The sequence below is a fragment of the Oncorhynchus tshawytscha genome, linkage group LG16 (genome assembly GCF_018296145.1).
Source record: "Oncorhynchus tshawytscha isolate Ot180627B linkage group LG16, Otsh_v2.0, whole genome shotgun sequence".
In the NCBI taxonomy this organism is placed as follows: Eukaryota; Metazoa; Chordata; class Actinopteri; order Salmoniformes; family Salmonidae; genus Oncorhynchus; species Oncorhynchus tshawytscha.
Genome location: NC_056444.1, coordinates 88,898,127 through 88,918,511, shown reverse-complemented (window position 1 = coordinate 88,918,511; position 20,385 = coordinate 88,898,127). Strand labels below are relative to the sequence as shown.

The window sequence follows — 20,385 nt, the reverse complement described above, 5'->3', positions numbered from 1 at the left end:
AACTGGAGACTCACATCTCCCTCACTAGCTGTAAGCACCAGCTGTCAGAGCAGCTCACAGATCACTGCACCTGTACGTAGCCCATCTGTAAACAGCCCATCCAACTACCTCATCTCCATACTGTATTTATTTTCATCATTTTGCTCATTTGCACCCCAGTATTTCTACTTGCACACTCATCTTCTGCACATCTATCACTCCAGTGTTTAATTGCTATATTGTAATTATTTTGCCACTATGGCCTATTTATTGCCTTAACTCCCTAATCCTGCCTCATTTGCACACACTGTACATAGACTTTCCTATTGTATTGTTGTATTACTGTGTTGTTGTTTGTGTCACACTGCTTTGCTTTATCTTGGCCAGGTCACAGTTGTCAATGAGAACTTATTCTCAACTAGCCTACCTGGTTAAATAAAGGTGTTCTCAACTGGCCTACCTGGTTAAATAAAGGTGTTCTCAACTGGCCTCTCTGGTTAAATAAAGGTGTTCTCAACTAGCCTACCTGGTTAAATAAAGGTGTTCTCAACTGGCCTACCTGGTTAAATAAAGGTGTTCTCAACTGGCCTACCTGGTTAAATAAAGGTGTTCTCAACTAGCCTACCTGGTTAAATAAAGGTGTTCTCAACTGGCCTCTCTGGTTAAATAAAGGTGTTCTCAACTAGCCTACCTGGTTAAATAAAGGTGTTCTCAACTGGCCTACCTGGTTAAATAAAGGTGTTCTCAACTGGCCTCTCTGGTTAAATAAAGGTGTTCTCAACTGGCCTACCTGGTTAAATAAAGGTGTTCTCAACTAGCCTACCTGGTTAAATAAAGGTGTTCTCAACTGGCCTACCTGGTTAAATAAAGGTGTTCTCAACTAGCCTACCTGGTTAAATAAAGGTGTTCTCAACTAGCCTACCTGGTTAAATAAAGGTGAAATAAAAAATACATAATAGTAATAATTTAACACGTTTACAAATCTTTTACATAGTTATTACACATTGATTACACTATCACTCGTATTTAAAATGTCACATCGATTCATCGATACGTATGCTATGATGCTGGTAAATTTGTCTCACGCTACAATGGCATAAAGAAAAAAAGTTAGCTAGCTGATGGATGCAAACAATGTTACTTCCCAAAAACAAAACGACAGTTTCAGGACTATTTAGCTTGGTGTCATCACCTAAAATAACCCTAATTTTTAAGTTCTTAATTTTTCTGTTCGTATTTGATTAACGGTGGTCAGACCATATGTATAGCTAGCCACAATAAGGACTAGCCACAATAAGGACTAGCCACAATAAGGACTAGCCAAGCTTCCTGCCATCCAGGACCTCTACACCAGGCGGTGTCAGAGGAAGGCCCTAAAAATTGTCAAAGACCCCAGCCACCACAGTCAGACTGTTCTCTCTACTACCGCATGGCAAGCGGTACCGGAGTGCCAAGTCCAGGACAAAAAGGCTTCTCAACAGTTTTTACCCCCAAGCCATAAGACTCCTGAACAGGTAATCAAATGGCTACCAGGACTATTTGCATTGTGTGTGTCCCCCAACCCCTCTTTTACACTGCTGCTAATCTCTGTTCATCATATATGCATAGTCACTTTAACCATATCTACATGCACATACTACGTCAATCAGCCTGACTAACCAGTGTCTGTATGTAGCCTCGCTACTTCTATAGACTCTCTACTGTATATAGCCTCTCTACTGTATATAGCCTCTACTGTATATAGCCTCTCTACTGTATATAGCCTCTACTGTATATAGCCTCTCTACTGTATATAGCCTCGCTACTTCTATCGCCTCTACTGTATATAGCCTCTACTGTATATAACCTGTCTTTTTACTGTTGTTTTATTTCTTTACTTACCTATTGTTCACTGAATGCCTTTTTCGCACTATTGGTTAGAGCCTGTAAGTAAGCATTTCACTGTAAGGTGAATAAATACCTGTTGTATTCAGCGCACATGACAAATACACTTTGATTTGATTGTGGGAATCTGAAACCACTGAGTTGAGCCACATTTAATGTACCGGTCAACCTACTATAGTGTGTTGAACACTATTCCAGAGGAAAAACAACGTGGATGTTTTGGAGTCTGATAACTCTGAGGAGCTCTTAGATACTGAGTAGACTGATACCCCATTTAATTGATCCCCAATCCTCAGGTAAGGCTGTACAGTGCAATATGTTTGTCAGTACGCACAATAGGCTGACTGGGCAGGTGATTTCCCCTCAGTCAAAGTCCCTGAGCTACAATGCTAATATTTACATAAACTTTGTTCTGTTCTCACCAAGTAGACTGATCCTCCATTTCATTGCTCCACATTACAACACTCTAACCTTGTAATAACATGATCTAGTCTCAATAAGTTGTAATGTTCTGCATCACTTTCAACGAGGGATTTTTATTTTTGAAGGCCAACTGCAAATTCCACTATTGTGGCTAATCCTTATTGTGGCTAGCTTCACAAAACATAAACCAGTTCAAGCCTCACGAGCCAGAGGAAGCTACTCGGCTGCTTATAACATTAGCTTTGGGCAATAGGGATAAGTAATTACCTAGCTAGTTCTTTTCATGAACTGAAGTTAAACAACAAGTGGCTACCTAGCTAATACTTACTCAGATGGATTCCTAAATCATTGCTAAGAGTATTGAAAATGACAGCAGTTTCTACTGGTCATTGTTTTCAGGCTAGTTGCATTGGTGCCAAGCTAAAGCTAGCTAACTACCACAGAAGCTGCTAAATAACATCGGTATCAAAGATATTAGCAACATTTTTTGAACCTGCTCATTTGATCCTAATCTTATTTCAAATGCTCACACAGACGTTTTCCCATTCGGTCGAACACAAGCCTTATTACCAATGCGGTATTGTAAACACATCGTTTGTGGCCGGTGTGTTCTTGTTTGCAGACTTTTATTTTTGTACAGCTTTGACAGCGCTACTGGTCATAGTGGAGGAGATTGGCTTGCACCTGAAAATGCAGCACACACAACATTCTATAACAGAATTGTGTTATTTGATGTGTCAAATTAAAAGCCTATTTTATGCATCAAATAGTGTTATTTGACGTGTATTGTTTTTGACACGCAAAGACACAAGGGAAATCTTAGACCCACTCCAATTTGCATACCGCACCAACATTGTGTGTGTGTGTGTGTGTGTGTGTGTGTGTGTGTGTGTTTAGGGACTTCTTGGGCTGTACAAGGGGATGGGGGCCCCCCTAGCCAGCGTAGCTCCTATGATGGCCATTAGTTTCTTTGGGTTCGGACTGGGAAAACAGCTGTTGCAACCAGACTCCACTAAGACACTGATGTAGGTATTCCTTTCTTTCTTTCTTTATAACAGTGACGCTGGGAAACAGGAAGCAAGTTCAGGTAGAGAGTTTAATAATAAACGTAACAGAGAACAATGCAAGACACAAGTGCAGCGTACAGACATGGAACAACATGAATGCTGCCTGGGGAATAGACCTAAGGGAGTGCAAGATATAGAGGAGGTAATGGGAGAGGAAATGGAGTCCAGGTAGTCACACATACTCCGTCTCCGGCCTCTAGGTCATCAGGCTGCTGATTGTCCTGCACACCTGTCACCATCGTCTCGTGCACCTGCGCTTCATGTCACTCACCTGGACTCCCATCACCTCCTTGATTATCTTCTCTATATCTGTCACTCACCTGGACTCCATCACCTCCTTGATTATCTTCTCTATATCTGTCACTCACCTGGACTTCATCACCTCCTTGATTATCTTCCCTCTATCTGTCACTCACCTGGACTCCATCACCTCCTTGATTATCTTCTTTGTATCTGTCACTCACCTGGACTCCATCACCTCCTTGATTATCTTCCCTATATCTGTCACTCACCTGGACTCCATCACCTCCTTGATTATCTTCCTTATATCTGTCACTCACCTGGACTCCATCACCTCCTTGATTATCTTCCCTATATCTGTCACTCACCTGGACTCCATCACCTCCTTGATTATCTTCCCTATATCTGTCACACCTGAGCCTCCATCACCTCCTTGATTATCTTCCCTCTATCTGTCACTCACCTGGACTTCATCACCTCCTTGATTATCTTCCCTCTATCTGTCACTCACCTGGACTCCATCACCTCCTTGATTATCTTCCCTATATCTGTCACTCACCTGGACTCCATCACCTCCTTGATTATCTTCCCTCTATCTGTCACTCCCCTTGGTTCTTTCCTCAGGTGTTATTGCCTCTTTTCATGTAGGTGCGTTGTTTGTGTTTATTTCATTAAAAACACTCACTCCCTGAACTTGCTTCCTGACTCTTAGAGCACTCGTTACACAGGTGAGCCTCATCATGAGGAACAGGTGAGCCTCATCATGAGGAACAGGTGAGCCTCATGAGGAACAGGTGAGCCTCATCACAAGGAACAGGTGAGCCTCGTCATGAGGAACAGGTGAGCCTCATCACAAGGAACAGGTGAGCCTCATCATGAGGAACAGGTGAGCCTCATCATGAGGAACAGGTGAGCCTCATCACGAGGAACAGGTGAGCCTCGTCATGAGGAACAGGTGAGCCTCATCATGAGGAACAGGTGAGCCTCATCATGAGGAACAGGTGAGCCTCATCATGAGGAACAGGTGAGCCTCATCATGAGGAACAGGTGTGCGTAATGATTGATACCCCTGCCCTAAGTGAGCACCTAATGATTGATACCAGGTGAGCATAATGATTGATAACAGGTGTGCGTAATGATTGATACCAGGTGAGCGTAATGATTGATACCAGGTGTGCGTAATGATTGATACCACGTGAGCATAATGATTGATAACAGGTGAGCGTAATGATTGATACCAGGTGAGTTGATTGATACCAGGTGAGCGTAATGATTGATACCAGGTGAGCGTAATGATTGATACCAGGTGAGCGTAATGATTGATACCAGGTGAGCGTAATGATTGATACCAGGTGAGCGTAATGATTGATACCAGGTAAGCGTAATGATTGATACCAGGTGAGCGTAATGATTGATACCAGGTGAGCGTAATGATTGATACCAGGTGAGCGTAATGATTGATACCAGGTGAGCGTAATGATTGATACCAGGTGAGCGTAATGATTGATACCAGGTGAGCGTAATGATTGATACCAGGTGAGCGTAATGATTGATACCAGGTGAGCGTAATGATTGATACCAGGTGAGCGTAATGATTGATACCAGGTGTGTGTAATGATTGATACCAGGTGAGCGTAATGATTGATACCAGGTGAGCATAATGATTGATACCAGGTGAGCGTAATGATTGATAACAGGTGAGCCTCATCATGAGGAACAGGTGAGCGTAATGATGGTAACCAGGACCGGTGGTTAGTAAACAGGTGACGTCAAACGCCGGAGGGGAGGGGAGGAGTAGTGGGAGTAGTTATTTATTTCTGTGTTCCTTCCTTTCTTTCTGTATTCCTTTCTGTGTGGTGTAATAGTTGAAATATGAAGCCTAAATATATCTGTAGCCCTTCTCTCTCCTATCATTCACTTCCATCCTTCCCACCCCTGAGTGACTACCACACACACATTCCTCACATTTACCTCTCTCTCTCTCTCTCCTCTTTCTGCCTCTCCTCTCTTCCCTCTTCCTGCCTCTCCTCCCTCTGTCTCTCTCTCTCCCCCTCTCTCTCTGTCAGGCCTACCCAACTGTTTCTCTCAGGCTGTCTAGCAGGTGTTTTCACTACAGTGATAGTGTGTCCTGGAGAAAGGGTCAAGTGTTTACTACAGGTAAAATGACTACACTCACTCCCTGCCCCTGTCCATAACATCCCAAAGCTTCAAACCCAATCAAAAATACCTAAATTGTACTCCCTAATTTAGCCCCTTCCCCAAAATCCTAATCCCTAAACCCTAGCTCCTACTCCCTAACCCCTCCCCCTAACAACTACTCCCTAACCCCCTCCCACTAACACCTACTCCCAAACCCCCTCCCCTAACACCTACTCCCAAACCCCTTCCCCTAACACCTACTCCCTAACCCCTCCCCCTAACACCTACTCCCTAACCCCTTCCCCTAAAACCTACTCCCTAACTCCCTAACCCCTCCCCCTAACACCTACTCCCTAACCCCTTCCCCTAACACCTACTACCTAACCCCTTCCCCCTAACACCCTACTCCCTAACCCCTTCCCCTAACACCTACTCCCTAACTCCCTCCCCCTAACACCTACTCCCTAACCCCCTCCCCCTAACACCTACTCCCTAACTCCCTCCCCTAACACCTACTCCCTAACTCCCTCCCCTAACACCTACTCCCTAACTCCCTCCCCCTAACACCTACTCCCAAACCCTTAGCTTTGAGTTTGACTTTATTTTTATTTTTACAAGCAACACGTAGCACGCAGTCAGAACAACATAAGAAAAGCAACACGTAGCACACAGTCAGAGCAACATAAGAAAAGCAACACGTAGCACACAGTCAGAGCAACATAAGAAAAGAAACACGTAGCACATAGTCAGAGCAACATAAGAAAAGAAACACGTAGCACATAGTCAGAGCAACATAAGAAAAGAAACACGTAGCACATAGTCAGAGCAACATAAGAAAAGAAACACGTAGCACACAGTCAGAGCAACATAAGAAAAGAAACACGTAGCACACAGTCAGAGCAACATAAGAAAAGAAACACGTAGCACATAGTCAGAGCAACATAAGAAAAGAAACACGTAGCACATAGTCAGAGCAACATAAGAAAAGAAACACGTAGCACATAGTCAGAGCAACATAAGAAAAGAAACACGTAGCACATAGTCAGAGCAACATAAGAAAATCCATAAAAGCAACAAGGTGTCTCCACCTCACCAGCTATGGACACTACCTAACCCCTTCCCCCTAGCTCCTACTCCCTAACCCCTTCCCCTAGCTCCTACTCCCTAACCCCTTCCCCTAGCTCCTACTATCTAACCCCTTCCCCTAGCTCCTACTACCTAACCCCTTCCTCCTAGCTCCTACTACCTAACCCCTTCCCCTAGCTCCTACTACCTAACCCCTTCCCCTAGCTCCTACTACCTAACCCCTTCCTCCTAGCTCCTACTACCTAACCCCTTCCCCCTAGCTCCTACTACCTAACCCCTTCCCCTAGCTCCTACTACCTAACCCCTTCCCCTAGCTCCTACTACCTAACCCCTTCCCCCTAGCTCCTACTACCTAACCCCTTCCCCCTAGCTCCTACTACCTAACCCCTTCCCCCCTAACCCTAGCTCCTACTACCTAACCCCTTCCCCCTAGCTCCTACTACCTAACCCCTTCCCCCTAGCTCCTACTACCTAACCCCTTCCCCCTAGCTCCTACTACCTAACCCCTTCCCCTAGCTCCTACTACCTAACCCCTTCCCCCTAGCTCCTACTACCTAACCCCTTCCCCCTAGCTCCTACTACCTAACCCCTTCCCCCTAGCTCCTACTACCTAACCCCTTCCCCCTCCTAGCTCCTACTACCTAACCCCTTCCCCCTAGCTCCTACTACCTAACCCCTTCCCCTAGCTCCTACTACCTAACCCCTTCCCCCTAGCTCCTACTACCTAACCCCTTCCCCCTAGCTCCTACTACCTAACCCCTTCCCCCTAGCTCCTACTACCTAACCCCTTCCCCTAGCTCCTACTACCTAACCCCTTCCCCCTAGCTCCTACTACCTAACCCCTTCCCCTAGCTCCTACTACCTAACCCCTTCCCCCTAGCTCCTACTACCTAACCCCTTCCCCCTAGCTCCTACTACCTAACCCCTTCCCCCTAGCTCCTACTACCTAACCCCTTCCCCCTAGCTCCTACTACCTAACCCCTTCCCCTAGCTCCTACTACCTAACCCCTTCCTCCTAGCTCCTACTACCTAACCCCTTCCCCCTAGCTCCTACTACCTAACCCCTTCCCCCTAGCTCCTACTACCTAACCCCTTCCCCTAGCTCCTACTACCTAACCCCTTCCCCCTAGCTCCTACTACCTAACCCCTTCCCCCTAGCTCCTACTACCTAACCCCTTCCCCCTAGCTCCTACTACCTAACCCCTTCCCCCTAGCTCCTACTACCTAACCCCTTCCCCCTAGCTCCTACTACCTAACCCCTTCCCCCTAGCTCCTACTACCTAACCCCTTCCCCCTAGCTCCTACTACCTAACCCCTTCCTCCTAGCTCCTACTACCTAACCCCTTCCCCTAGCTCCTACTACCTAACCCCTTCCCCCTAGCTCCTACTACCTAACCCCTTCCCCCTAGCTCCTACTACCTAACCCCTTCCCCCTAGCTCCTACTAACTAACCCCTTCCCCCTAGCTCCTACTACCTAACCCCTTCCCCCTAGCTCCTACTACCTAACCCCTTCCCCCTAGCTCCTACTACCTAACCCCTTCCCCCTAGCTCCTACTAACTAACCCCTTCCCCTAGCTCCTACTAACTAACCCCTTCCCCCTAGCTCCTACTACCTAACCCCTTCCCCTAGCTCCTACTACCTAACCCCTTCCCCCTAGCTCCTACTACCTAACCCCTTCCCCTAGCTCCTACTACCTAACCCCTTCCCCTAGCTCCTACTACCTAACCCCTTCCCCCTAGCTCCTACTACCTAACCCCTTCCCCTAGCTCCTACTAACTAACCCCTTCCCCTAGCTCCTACTACCTAACCCCTTTCCCCCTAGCTCCTACTACCTAACCCCTTCCCCTCTAGCTCCTACTACCTAACCCCTTCCCCCTAGCTCCTACTACCTAACCCCTTCCCCCTAGCTCCTACTCCTAACCCCTTCCCCCTAGCTCCTACTACCTAACCCTTCCCCCTAGCTCCTACTACCTAACCCCTTCCCCTAGCGCCTACTACCTAACCCCTTCCCCTAGCTCCTACTACCATAACTCCTACTCCCTTCCCCCTAGCTCCTACTCCCTAACCCCTTCCCCTAGCTCCTACTACCTAACCCCTTCCCCCTAGCTCCTACTACCTAACCCCTTCCCCCTAGCTCCTACTACCTAACCCCTTCCCCCTAGCTCCTACTACCTAACCCCTTCCCCCTAGCTCCTACTCCATAACTCCTACTCCCATACCCCTAGATCCTACTCCCTAACCCATTCCCCCTAGTTCCTACTCCCTTCCCCCTAGCTCCTACTCCCTAACCCCTAGCTCCTACTCCCTAACTCATATCTCCTAATCTCTGAACCCTAGCGCTTACTTCCTATCCCCTTCCCCCTACCTCCTACTCCCTAAACCCTATCTCCTACTCCCTAACTCCTACTCCATAATCCCTTCCCCCATATCTCCTGCTCCCTTCCCCCTTCCCAATAGCTCCTATTCCCTAACCCATATCTCCTTCTACCCAACTCCTACTTCCTAATCACTTCCCTGTAGCCTCTACTCCCTAATCCTTACCTCCTAGCTCCTACTCCATAAACCCTTCACCCTATTTCCCACTCCCTAACCCCTTCCCCTAGCTCCGACTCCCTAAGCCCTAGCTACTCCTCCCTAATACCTAGCTCCTCCTCCATAAGCCCTTTCTCCTAGCTCCTAATCCCTTCCCCCTAGCTCCTAATCCCTTCCCCCTAGCTCCTAATCCCTTCCCTCTAGCTCCTACTCCCTAACGGATCTGACAGGATTGGATAGATGTGTGTGTGTGTGTGTGTGTGTGTGTGTGTGTGTGTGTGTGTGTGTGTGTGTGTGTGTGTGTGTGTGTGTGTGTGTGTGTGCGTGTGCGTGCGTGTGTGTGTGTGTAGGTGCAGGCCAGCGGGGGCAGCAGGCAGTACGGTATGCAGGTCCTCTGGACTGTGCTCTCAAGTTGTATAAAACACAAGGCATCCGCTCCATCTACAAAGGAACAACACTCACACTCATCAGAGGTACACACACCAGACTTTACCCTGTGTGTGTGTGTGTGTGTGTGTGTGTGTGTGTGTGTGTGTGTGTGTGTGTGTGTGTGTGTACCAGACTTTACCCTGTGTGTGTGTGTCTTTAAATCTATATTGCACTTTGGTTTCCATGATAGTAATATAAATCAGGTATAAGTTCAACATGACTAACTACTAGCGTTGTTCTACCCTGGATTGAAATATATCATTGTTGTTCAATAAAATAAGACTAGTTCACCAGTCTGTTGCTCTCAAATGCCTTTTACAATATACCTCTCTTCTCTCTCTCCCATTCTCTCTATCTGTCCCATTCTCTCTCTCTATCTGTCCCTCTCTCTCTCCCATTCTCTCTCTCTCCCTGTCCCTCTCGCTCTCCCATTCTCTCTCTGTCCCTCTCTCTCTCCCATTCTCTCTCTCTGTCCCTCTCTCTCTCCCATTCTCTCTCTCTCCCTGTCCCTCTCTCTCTCCCATTCTCTCTCTCTCCCTGTCTCTCTCTCTGTCCCTGTCTTTCTCCCTGTCCCTCTCTCTCTCCCTGTCTTTCTCCCTGTCCCTCTCTCTCTCCCTGTCTTTCTCCCTGTCCCTCTCTCTCTCCCTGTCTTTCTCCCTGTCCCTCTCTCTGTCCCTGTCTTTCTCCCTGTCCCTCTCTCTCCCATTCTCTCTCTCCCTCTCTCTCTCTCTCTCTCTCCCTGTCCCTCTCCCTGTCCCTCTCCCTGTCCCTCTCTCCCCCCTCCTCTAGACGTGCCTTCTAATGGTGCCTACTTCATGGCTTATGACTTCCTGAAACACAAAATGACAGCTGAGGGTGAAAGGTCAGTCTCATGTTACCATTACAACCCCAACACCTCTTCATCCAAAACTTTATAGAACACACTGCAATAATTGGTAACAGATATGAATCAATTGATATATAAATGTTTAACCCTGCGTGTGTGTGTGTATAAATGTTTAACCCTGCTTGTGTGTGTGTGTTCCAGTGTGTCCCAGCTCAGCACTCCAAAGATCCTCCTTTGCGGTGGCATAGCGGGCATCTGTAACTGGATTGTGGGACTTCCACCCGACGTACTCAAGACCAACTTCCAGACAGGTACACTGACACACACACTGACACACACACGCACACACACACGCACGCACGCACGCACGCACACAGGTCGACCCAATGTCCTTTGACTGAAGGTTTTTGATTTGTTTATTTGTACTCTCATCAAAAAAAGAAACGTCCTCTAACAGTCAACTGTGTTTATTTTCAGCAAACTTAACATGTGTAAATATTTGTATGAACATAACAAGATTAATCAAACTGAGACATAAACTGAACTAGTTCAACAGAAATGGAATAATGTGTCCCTGAACAGGGGGTCAAAATCAAAAGTAACAGTCAGTATCTGGTGTGGCCACCAGCTGCATTAAGTACTGCAGTGCATCTGCTCCTCATGAACTGCACCAGATTTGCCAGTTCTTGCTGTGAGATGTTACCCCACTCTTCTACCAAGGCAACTGCAAGTTCCCAGACATTTCTTGGGGGAATGGCCACTGCCCTCACCCTCCGACCAACAGGTCCCAGATGTGCTCAATGGGATTGAGATCAGGCTCTTCACTGGCCATGGCAGAACACTGACATTCCTGTCTTGCAAGAAATCATGCACAGAACGAGCAGTATGGCTGGTGGCATTGTCATGCTGGAGGGTCATGTCAGGATGAGCCTGCAGGAAGGGTACCACATGAGGGAGGAGGATGTCTTCCCTGTAACGCACAGCATTGGTAACGCACAGCACTGCAATGACAACGAGCTCATTCCGATGATGCTGTGACACACCGCCCCAGACCATGACGGACCCTCCACCTCCAAATCGATCCCGCTCCAGAGTACAGGCCTCGGTGTAACGCTCATTCCTTCGACGATAAACGCAAATCCGACCACCACCCTTGGTGAGAGACGAAACCGTGACTCGTCAGTGAAGAGCGCTTTCTGCCAGTCCTGTCTGGTCCAGTGATGGTGGGTTTGTGCCCATAGACGACGTTGTTGCCTGTGATGTCTGGTGAGGACCTGCCTTACAACAGGCCTACAAGCCCTCAGTCCAGCCTCTCTCAGCCTATTGCGGACAGTCTGAGCACTGATGGAGAGATTGTGCGTTTCTGGTGTAACTCAGGCAGTTGTTGTTGCCATCCTGTACCTGTCCCGCAGGTGTAATGTTCAGATGTAACGATCCTGTGCAGGTGTTGTTACACGTGGTCTGCCACTGTGAGGACGATCAGATGTCCATCCTGTCTCCCTGTAGCGCTGTCTTAGTTATCTCACAGTACGAACATTCCAATTTTTGCCCTGGCCACATCTGCAGTCCTCATGCCTCCTTGCAGCATGTTCACGCAGATGAGCAGGGTTTTTCAGAGTCAGTAGAAAGGCCTTTTTAGTGTCCTAAGTTTTCATAACTATGACCTTAATTGCCTACCATCTGTAGGCTGTTAGTGTCTTAACGACCGTTCCACAGGTGCATGTTCATTAATTGAACAAGCATAGGAAAGTGTTTAAATTTTTACAAATTATCTTTTTTTATTTTTCATTTTACCTTTATTTAACTAGGCAAGTCAGTTAAGAACAAATTCTTATTTTCAATGATGGCCTAGGAACAGTGGCTTAACTGCCTGTTCAGGCGCAGAACGACAGATTTGTACCTTGTCAGCTCGGGGGTTTGAACTTGCAACCTTCCGGTTACTAGTCCACTGCTCTAACCACTAGGCTACCCTGCCACCCCATCTTTGAAAGACAGGGTCCTGAAAAAGGGACATTTATTTTTTTGGTGAGTTTATTTATTTGTTACCCTTTATTTAACCGGAGAGGTCACATCTCTCTAGACCGAAACTGCTACAGACCTATATTTATCCTACCCTGCCTTCTAAACTCTTCGAAAGCCAAGTCAACAAACAAATTACCGACCATTTTGAATCCCACCGTACCTTCTCCGCTATGCAATCTGGTTTCAGAGCTGGTCATGGGTGCACCTCAGCCATGCTCAAGGTCCTAAATGATATCATAACCGCCGTCGATAAGAGACATTACTGTGCAGCCGTCTTCATCGACCTGGCCAAGGGTTTCGACTCTCAATCCCCACATTCTTAACGGCAGACTCAACAGCCTTGGTTTCTCAAATGACTGCCTCGCCTGGTTCACCAACTACTTCTCAGATAGAGTTCAGTGTGTCAAATCGGAGGGCCTGTTGCTCGGACCTCTGGCAGTCTCTATGGGGGTGCCACAGGATTCAATTCTCAGGCCGACTCTCTTCTCTGTAGACATCAATGAGGTCGCTATTGCTGCTGGTGATTCTCTGATCCACCTCTACGCGGACGACACCATTCTGTATACTTCTGGCCCTTCTTTGGACACTGTGTTAAATAACCTCCAGACGAGCTTCAATGCCATACAACTCTCCTTCCGTGGCCTCCAACTGCTCCTAAATGCATGCTTTTCAACCGATCGCTGCCCGCACCCGCCCGTCCAGCATCACTACTCTGGACGGCTCTGACTTAGAATATGTGGACAACTACAAATACCTAGGTGTCTGGTTAGACTGTAAACTCTCCTTCCAGACTCACAATAAACATCTACAATCCAAAATTATATCTAGAATCGGCTTCCTATTTCCCAACAAAGCCTCCTTCACTCATGCTGCCAAACATACCCTCGTAAAACTGACCATCCTACCGATCCTCGACTTCGGTGATGTCATCTATAAAATAGCTTCCAACACTCTACTTAACAAATTGGATGCAGTTACCTCATTTGCACACACTGTGTATATACTTTTCTATGTGTTATTGACTGTATGTTTGTTATTCCATGTGTAACTCTGTGTTGTTGTTTGTGTCGAACTGCTTTGCTTTATCTTGGCCAGGTCGCAATTGTAAATGAGAACTTGTTCTCAACTAAACTACCTGGTTAAAAAAAAGGTGAAATAAATCAATTAATATGAATCTCTTTTCCAAATGTGACCTGGCCAAGAAGGCCGCATGCGTAGTTGACAACATAAAACACATGGTATATACTGTATATTAAACACATAACACATGGTAATTAGCACATGGTATAAAACACATTAAATATAACACACGACACGTGCTTCTACACCTGCATTGCTTGCTGTTTGGGGTTTTAGGCTGGGTTTCTGTACAGCACTTTGAGATATCAGCTGATGTAAGAAGGGCTATATGATGTAAGAAGGGCCAGACACACCCCCTAACTCCATCCCTGTTAGGGGCCAGACACACCCCCTACCTCCATCCCTGTTAGGGGCCAGACACACCTCCTACCTCCATCCCTGTTAGGGCCCAGACACACCCCCTACCTCCATCCCTGTTAGGGGCCAGACACACCCCCTACCTCCATCCCTGTTAGGGGCCAGACACACCCCTCCTACCTCCATCCCTGTTAGGGCCAGACACACCCCTACCTCCATCCCTGTTAGGGGCCAGACACACCCCCCATTACCTCCATCCCTGTTAGGGGCCAGACACACCCCCTAACTCCATCCCTGTTAGGGGCCAGACACACCCCTCCATAACTCCATCCCTGTTAGTGGCCAGACACCCCCTACCTCCATCCCTGTTGTTAATGGAACAGACACACCCCCCTACCTCCATCCCTGTTAGGGACCAGACACACCCCTAACTCCATCCCTGTTAGGGGCCAGAACACCCCCTAACTCCATCCCTGTTAGGGGCCAGACACCCCCTAACTCCATCCCTGTTAATAAGACACACCCCTTAACTCCATCCCTGTTACTGTAATAATGGAACACCCCTGGTCCATCCCCCTGTTAGGGGCCAGATACACTGGTCCCTTCCTCCATCCCTGTTAGGGGCCAGACACACCCCCTAACTCCATTTTAATCATGGAACACTGGACACTTTAATAATGGAACACTGGTCACTTTAATCATGGAACACTGGTGACTGTAATAATGGAACACTGGTCACTTTAATAATGGAACACTGGTCACTGTAATAATGGAACACTGGTCACTGTAATAATGGAACACTGGTCACTGTAATAATGGAACACTGGTCACTGTAATAATGGAACACTGGTCACTTTAATATTGGAACACTGGTCACTGTAATAATGGAACACTGGTCACTGTAATAATGGAACACTGGTCACTGTAATAATGGAACACTGGTCACTTTAATATTGGAACACTGGTCACTGTAATAATGCAACACTGGTCACTTTAATAATGGAACACTGGTCACTTTAGTAATGGAACACTGGTCACTTTAATAATGGAACACTGGTCACTGTAATAATGGAACACTGGTCACTGTAATAATGGAACACTGGTCACTGTAATAATGGAACACTGGTCACTGTAATAATGGAACACTGGTCACTTTAGTAATGGAACACTGGTCACTGTAATAATGGAACACTGGTCACTGTAATAATGGAACACTGGTCACTTTAGTAACGGAACACTGGTCACTTTAGTAATGGAACCCTGGTCACTGTAATAATGGAACACTGGTCACTGTAATAATGGAACACTGGTCACTGTAATCATGTTTACATACTGTTTTACTCATTGTATATGTATAGACTGTATCCTATTCAACTTTTGCTTTACATATACGATTCTGTCCACGTGTTCTACAGATATACTATATATTTCATCCACAAACTGTCCTTATTGTCTATAATGTCTATACATCCCATCACATACGGTATATACTGTACCAGTCACAAGTTTGGACATACCTACTTATTCAATGGTTTTTATTTTTACTATTTTCTACATTGTAGATTAATAGTGATGACATCAAAACTATGACATTTTTTATTTCACCTTTATTCCCAACAACATCAAATGTGTCGAGGCACGACCAAAAGAGCAGCGTCCCCTAGGTAAATCTGGGTCACCTTCCCAGAGCAAACTCTCCCCTGAGAGCTTTCCTTCCCTAACCAGCTGTTGTTGCAGCTTGATTTTAGCTCCAAATCCTGTTTAAATTCCAATTATTTTTCATACTTTACACAATCGTGCTCTAGATTCTCAGGATCGTGCTCTAGATTCTCAGGATCGTGCTCTAGATTCTCAGGATCGTGCTCTAGATTCTCAGGATCGTGCTCTAGATTCTCAGGATCGTGCTCTAGATTCTCAGGATCGTGCTCTAGTTCTCAGGATCGTGCTCTAGATTCTCAGGATCGTGCTCTAGATTCTCAGGATCGTGCTCTAGATTCTCAGGATCGTGCTCTAGATTCTCAGGATCGTGCTCTAGATTCTCAGGATCGTGCTCTAGATTCTCAGGATCGTGCTCTAGATTCTCAGGATCGTGCTCTAGATTCTCAGGATCGTGCTCTAGATTCTCACGATCGTGCTCTAGATTCTCAGGATCGTGCTCTAGATTCTCAGGATCGTGCTCTAGATTCTCAGGATCGTGCTCTAGATTCTCAGGATTCTCAGGTGCTCTAGATTCTCAGGATCGTGCTCTAGATTCTCACTCTAGATTCTCATCGTGCTCTAGATTCTCAGGATCGTGCTCTAGATTCTCAGGATCGTGCTCTAGATTCTCAGGATCGTGCTCTAGATTCTCAGGATCGTGCTCTAGATTCTCAGGATCGTGCTCTAGATTCTCAGGATCGTGCTCTAGATTCTCACGATCGTGCTCTAGATTCTCAGGATCGTGCTCTAGATTCTCAGGATCGTGCTCTAGATTCTCAGGATCGTGCTCTAGATTCTCAGGATCGTGCTCTAGATTCTCAGGATCGTGCTCTAGATTCTCACGATCGTGCTCTAGATTCTCAGGATCGTGCTCTAGATTCTCAGGATCGTGCTCTAGATTCTCAGGATCGTGCTCTAGATTCTCAGGATCGTGCTCTAGATTCTCAGGATCGTGCTCTAGATTCTCAGGATCGTGCTCTAGATTCTCAGGATCGTGCTCTAGATTCTCACGATCGTGCTCTAGATTCTCAGGATCGTGCTCTAGATTCTCACGATCGTGCTCTAGATTCTCAGGATCGTGCTCTAGATTCTCACGATCGTGCTCTAGATTCTCAGGATCGTGCTCTAGCTGTAACAGAAGCAGTTGTTTCTGCTGTTTAAAAGAAGACCACTAGGGCTAACAGATGGAGCAGCCATTGTAATGAAACAGGGAGACGGCGAGAGGTAACTTCAGGAATACCACTCCACATCAGCTTGGCCTTCAATATCAACCTAATATCAACCTAATATAATTGTTTAGACTGGTAGTGTTCAGCAATCTTCAATAGCTGTTCTTCAGTACATAATTCTAACAGTTCCTCTGATGGAAAGCGAATGAACGTGTCTACGCCATAGCCATAGTCACTAGAAATACAAAAAAAAAAATCTCGCTCTTCCCCTCTGCTGAGCACACCAGACCGGACCACAAGAGAACCGACAATCATGCTGGGCACCACCACGCTGGGCACCACCACGCTGGGCACCACCACGCTGGGCACCACCACGCTGGGCACCACCACGCTGGGCACCACCACGCTGGGCACCACAGAAGAGATAAATATATGGAGCTTCCCATAAAACCTACAGTAACTCAACCCTAGTCTTCGTGCGGATTTGCGGTGGGTAATTACACACTGTAGTCTACTGGCAAGGGAAAAATAAATAAATGCATTAAAACACGCAGCATGCTGGCAGATTTACCCAAGCCACGGATGTGCCCCCGAGACAACTGCTCCGTCCACAGACACCACACAAAAATAACAAACAAAATAACCATGCCCAACGTATTCCAAAGTGAAACACATCGCTAAGCCTAACAGGGGAAAAATAAAGGCTATAGCTCCAGGTAGCAAGTGTCACTACCCTACCCAAATCTCCCACTGAGGTACACAGCCGATTGTACTCACCTCAGACCGATGTCCCAACAGTGAGTAGATCAAGAGTCTCCAGCCTGGGCAGGGGCCTGGAAACTAACCAATATACTCTCCAACGCAGCACACAACCAACTATCCACCGCAGTGGCAAGTTTCCCAAACAAAGGCAACCAACACTGGGCCTACCAAACATTACAACTCAAACGCTGTAACGAAAGTTACAAAGCACCTACAGAGTCAAACATTAACTCCACATTTTCTCCCAAACACAACTCATACTAGTATTAGTCCTTCATAATGCAACAAAGTGCTATATGCCAAAATGTCTAGGAACCAACCTTAAATCCCAGACGAGCCCTCACTTGTCACGAACCGACTCGAAGTTCGTAACAAAAAAGGGAGACAAAGTGGAGATAAGGAATAACAATATATTTATTAATGGAAGTAAACTAAATACAATGAACAATGGTGTGTGTGTGTAGTCAGTAATGTAAGTGAGATTTGCATGCATAAATGTGATAATGAGGGGTGTTGAAAGGTGCCAAAGCAACCTGCCAACTGCCACAACCAAACGCTATCCATGTGTCTGCATGGAGAGACTCTCTCCAATAAAATGGGGAAGAGGTGTATTTATCCCGGGACAGACCCGTGCCCAGGTGTGTCCCATTTTGCTGACGACCCTCCCGGCTCCGCCCACCAACCTCCTATTAAGGAGAACAAGAGCAAAGAAAAAGAATTCGGCAGACAGAGTGGGAGGGTTGTCACAGTTGAATGGCCTGACTGAAAACTGTGAAATGTGGTGGTTTTACCTAACTTAGTTGAATGTCCTGACTGTAAATATCTCTGCATGAGAGCGTCTGCTAAATGACATGAAACTACAGGAGCCTGTCAGCCAGGACTATAGGAGACAGCAGCTGAATGCTCCCATGTAGTGGTGGCAACTGGCAATAACAGACAGATTCTCAGTCCTCATCCTGCTCCAGAGTAACAGAGGAAGGTACAGAGAAGGATCACTGAATGAATACCTGTGTGAAGACCTGGGGGAACTATAGCTAAATATTTAGATTCAAATTAACTGGGGGAACTATAGCTAAATATTTAGATTCAAATTAACTGGGGGAACTATAGCTAAATATTTAGATTCAAATTAACTGGGGGAACTATAGCTAAATATTTAGATTCAAATTAACTGGGGGAACTATAGCTAAATATTTAAATTAACTGGGGGAACTATAGCTAAACATCAAATTAACTGGGGAACTAACTGGGGGAACTATAGCTAAATATTTAGATTCAAATTAACTGGGGCTAAATATTTAGATTCAAATTAACTGAACTATAGCTAAATATTTAGATTCAAATTAACTATAGCTAAATATTTAGGGGAACTATAGCTAAATATTTAGATTCAAATTAACTGGGGAACTATAGCTAAATATTTAGATTCAAATTAACTGGGGGGGAACTATAAATATTTAGCTAAATATTTAGATTCAAATTAACTGGGGGAACTATAGCTAAATATTTAGATTCAAATTAACTGGGGGAACTATAGTTAAATATTTAGATTCAAATTAACTGGGGGAACTATAGCTAAATATTTAGATTCAAATTACCTGGGGGAACTATAGCTAAACATTTAGATTCAAATGAAAATGTTTTTTTTCTTACTGTGTGTGTGTAGCTCCAGACGGGCGGTACAGGGGAACAGGTCTGGTAGATGTACTGCGGGAGCTGCTTCGTGACGAGGGGCCCAGAGCACTCTATAAAGGATCCAACGCCGTGTTCCTCAGAGCCTTCCCTGCCAACGCGGTAGACAACCTATTACAAGACCTATAGCCACACCACCCCATCAATCAGCATTTAGTACCACACCACCCCACCAATCAGCATTTAGTACCACACCACCCCACCAATCAACATTTAGTACCACACCAACCCACCTATCAGCATTTAGTACCACACCAACCCACCAATCAGCATTTAGTACCACATCACCTATCAGCATCTAGTACCACACCAACCTACCTATCAACATTTAGTACCACACCAACCTACATATCAACATTTAGTACCACACCAACCTACCTATCAACATTTAGTACCACCCCACCAATCAGCATTTAGTACCACACCACCCCACCTATCAGCATTTTGTACCACACCAACCTACCTATCAACATTTAGTACCACACCAACCCACCAATCAGCATTTAGTACCACATCACCTATCAGCATCTAGTACCACACCAACCCACCTATCAGCATTTAGCACCACACCACCCCACCAATCACCATTTGAAAAGGTCAAATAGGGGGTGCTTATATTTGTCCTGTTTCACTACTGGGCGGTTTCACAGACAGAGTTCAATTTAAATCAGGACCAGGCTAATTCTACTTAAATGAATCTAGATAAAACAATGGCTTTCTGAGCCGTTTAACTTCAGATGAATTAGTTCTAGACTAGGGAGTCCCAGACTAAGGAAAGTAAGGACTAACCAGTTCATCTTTGTGAAGCTTGATTTGGTTAATGTTCTGACCTGAGGATGCTCCAGAAACCAGGCAGGGGACACTAATACATAAGCATTGTGTGGAATTGGAGCAACTCACCTAATCCAAACAATGGACAGAGGTTACAGAAAACACTGTGGCTTTGAAAAACCCTCTTCAAGTGAATTGTGTCAAATCACCCAATTATGGAGAGCAAA

General features: G+C 46.0%; 1 protein-coding gene across 1 annotated transcript in view; it reads left to right on the top strand.

Annotated features, from left to right (window-relative positions):
* The window catches only part of LOC112215277 (mitochondrial carnitine/acylcarnitine carrier protein-like), a 45,749-nt gene that overhangs the window by 14,188 nt on the left and 11,176 nt on the right, over positions 1-20,385 (top strand). Inside the window, 7 exon segments of the mRNA XM_042299887.1 lie at positions 3,184-3,311; positions 5,660-5,750; positions 9,703-9,729; positions 9,732-9,825; positions 10,571-10,643; positions 10,809-10,918; positions 19,362-19,489. Coding sequence (XP_042155821.1) covers positions 3,184-3,311; positions 5,660-5,750; positions 9,703-9,729; positions 9,732-9,825; positions 10,571-10,643; positions 10,809-10,918; positions 19,362-19,489 — 651 coding nt within the window.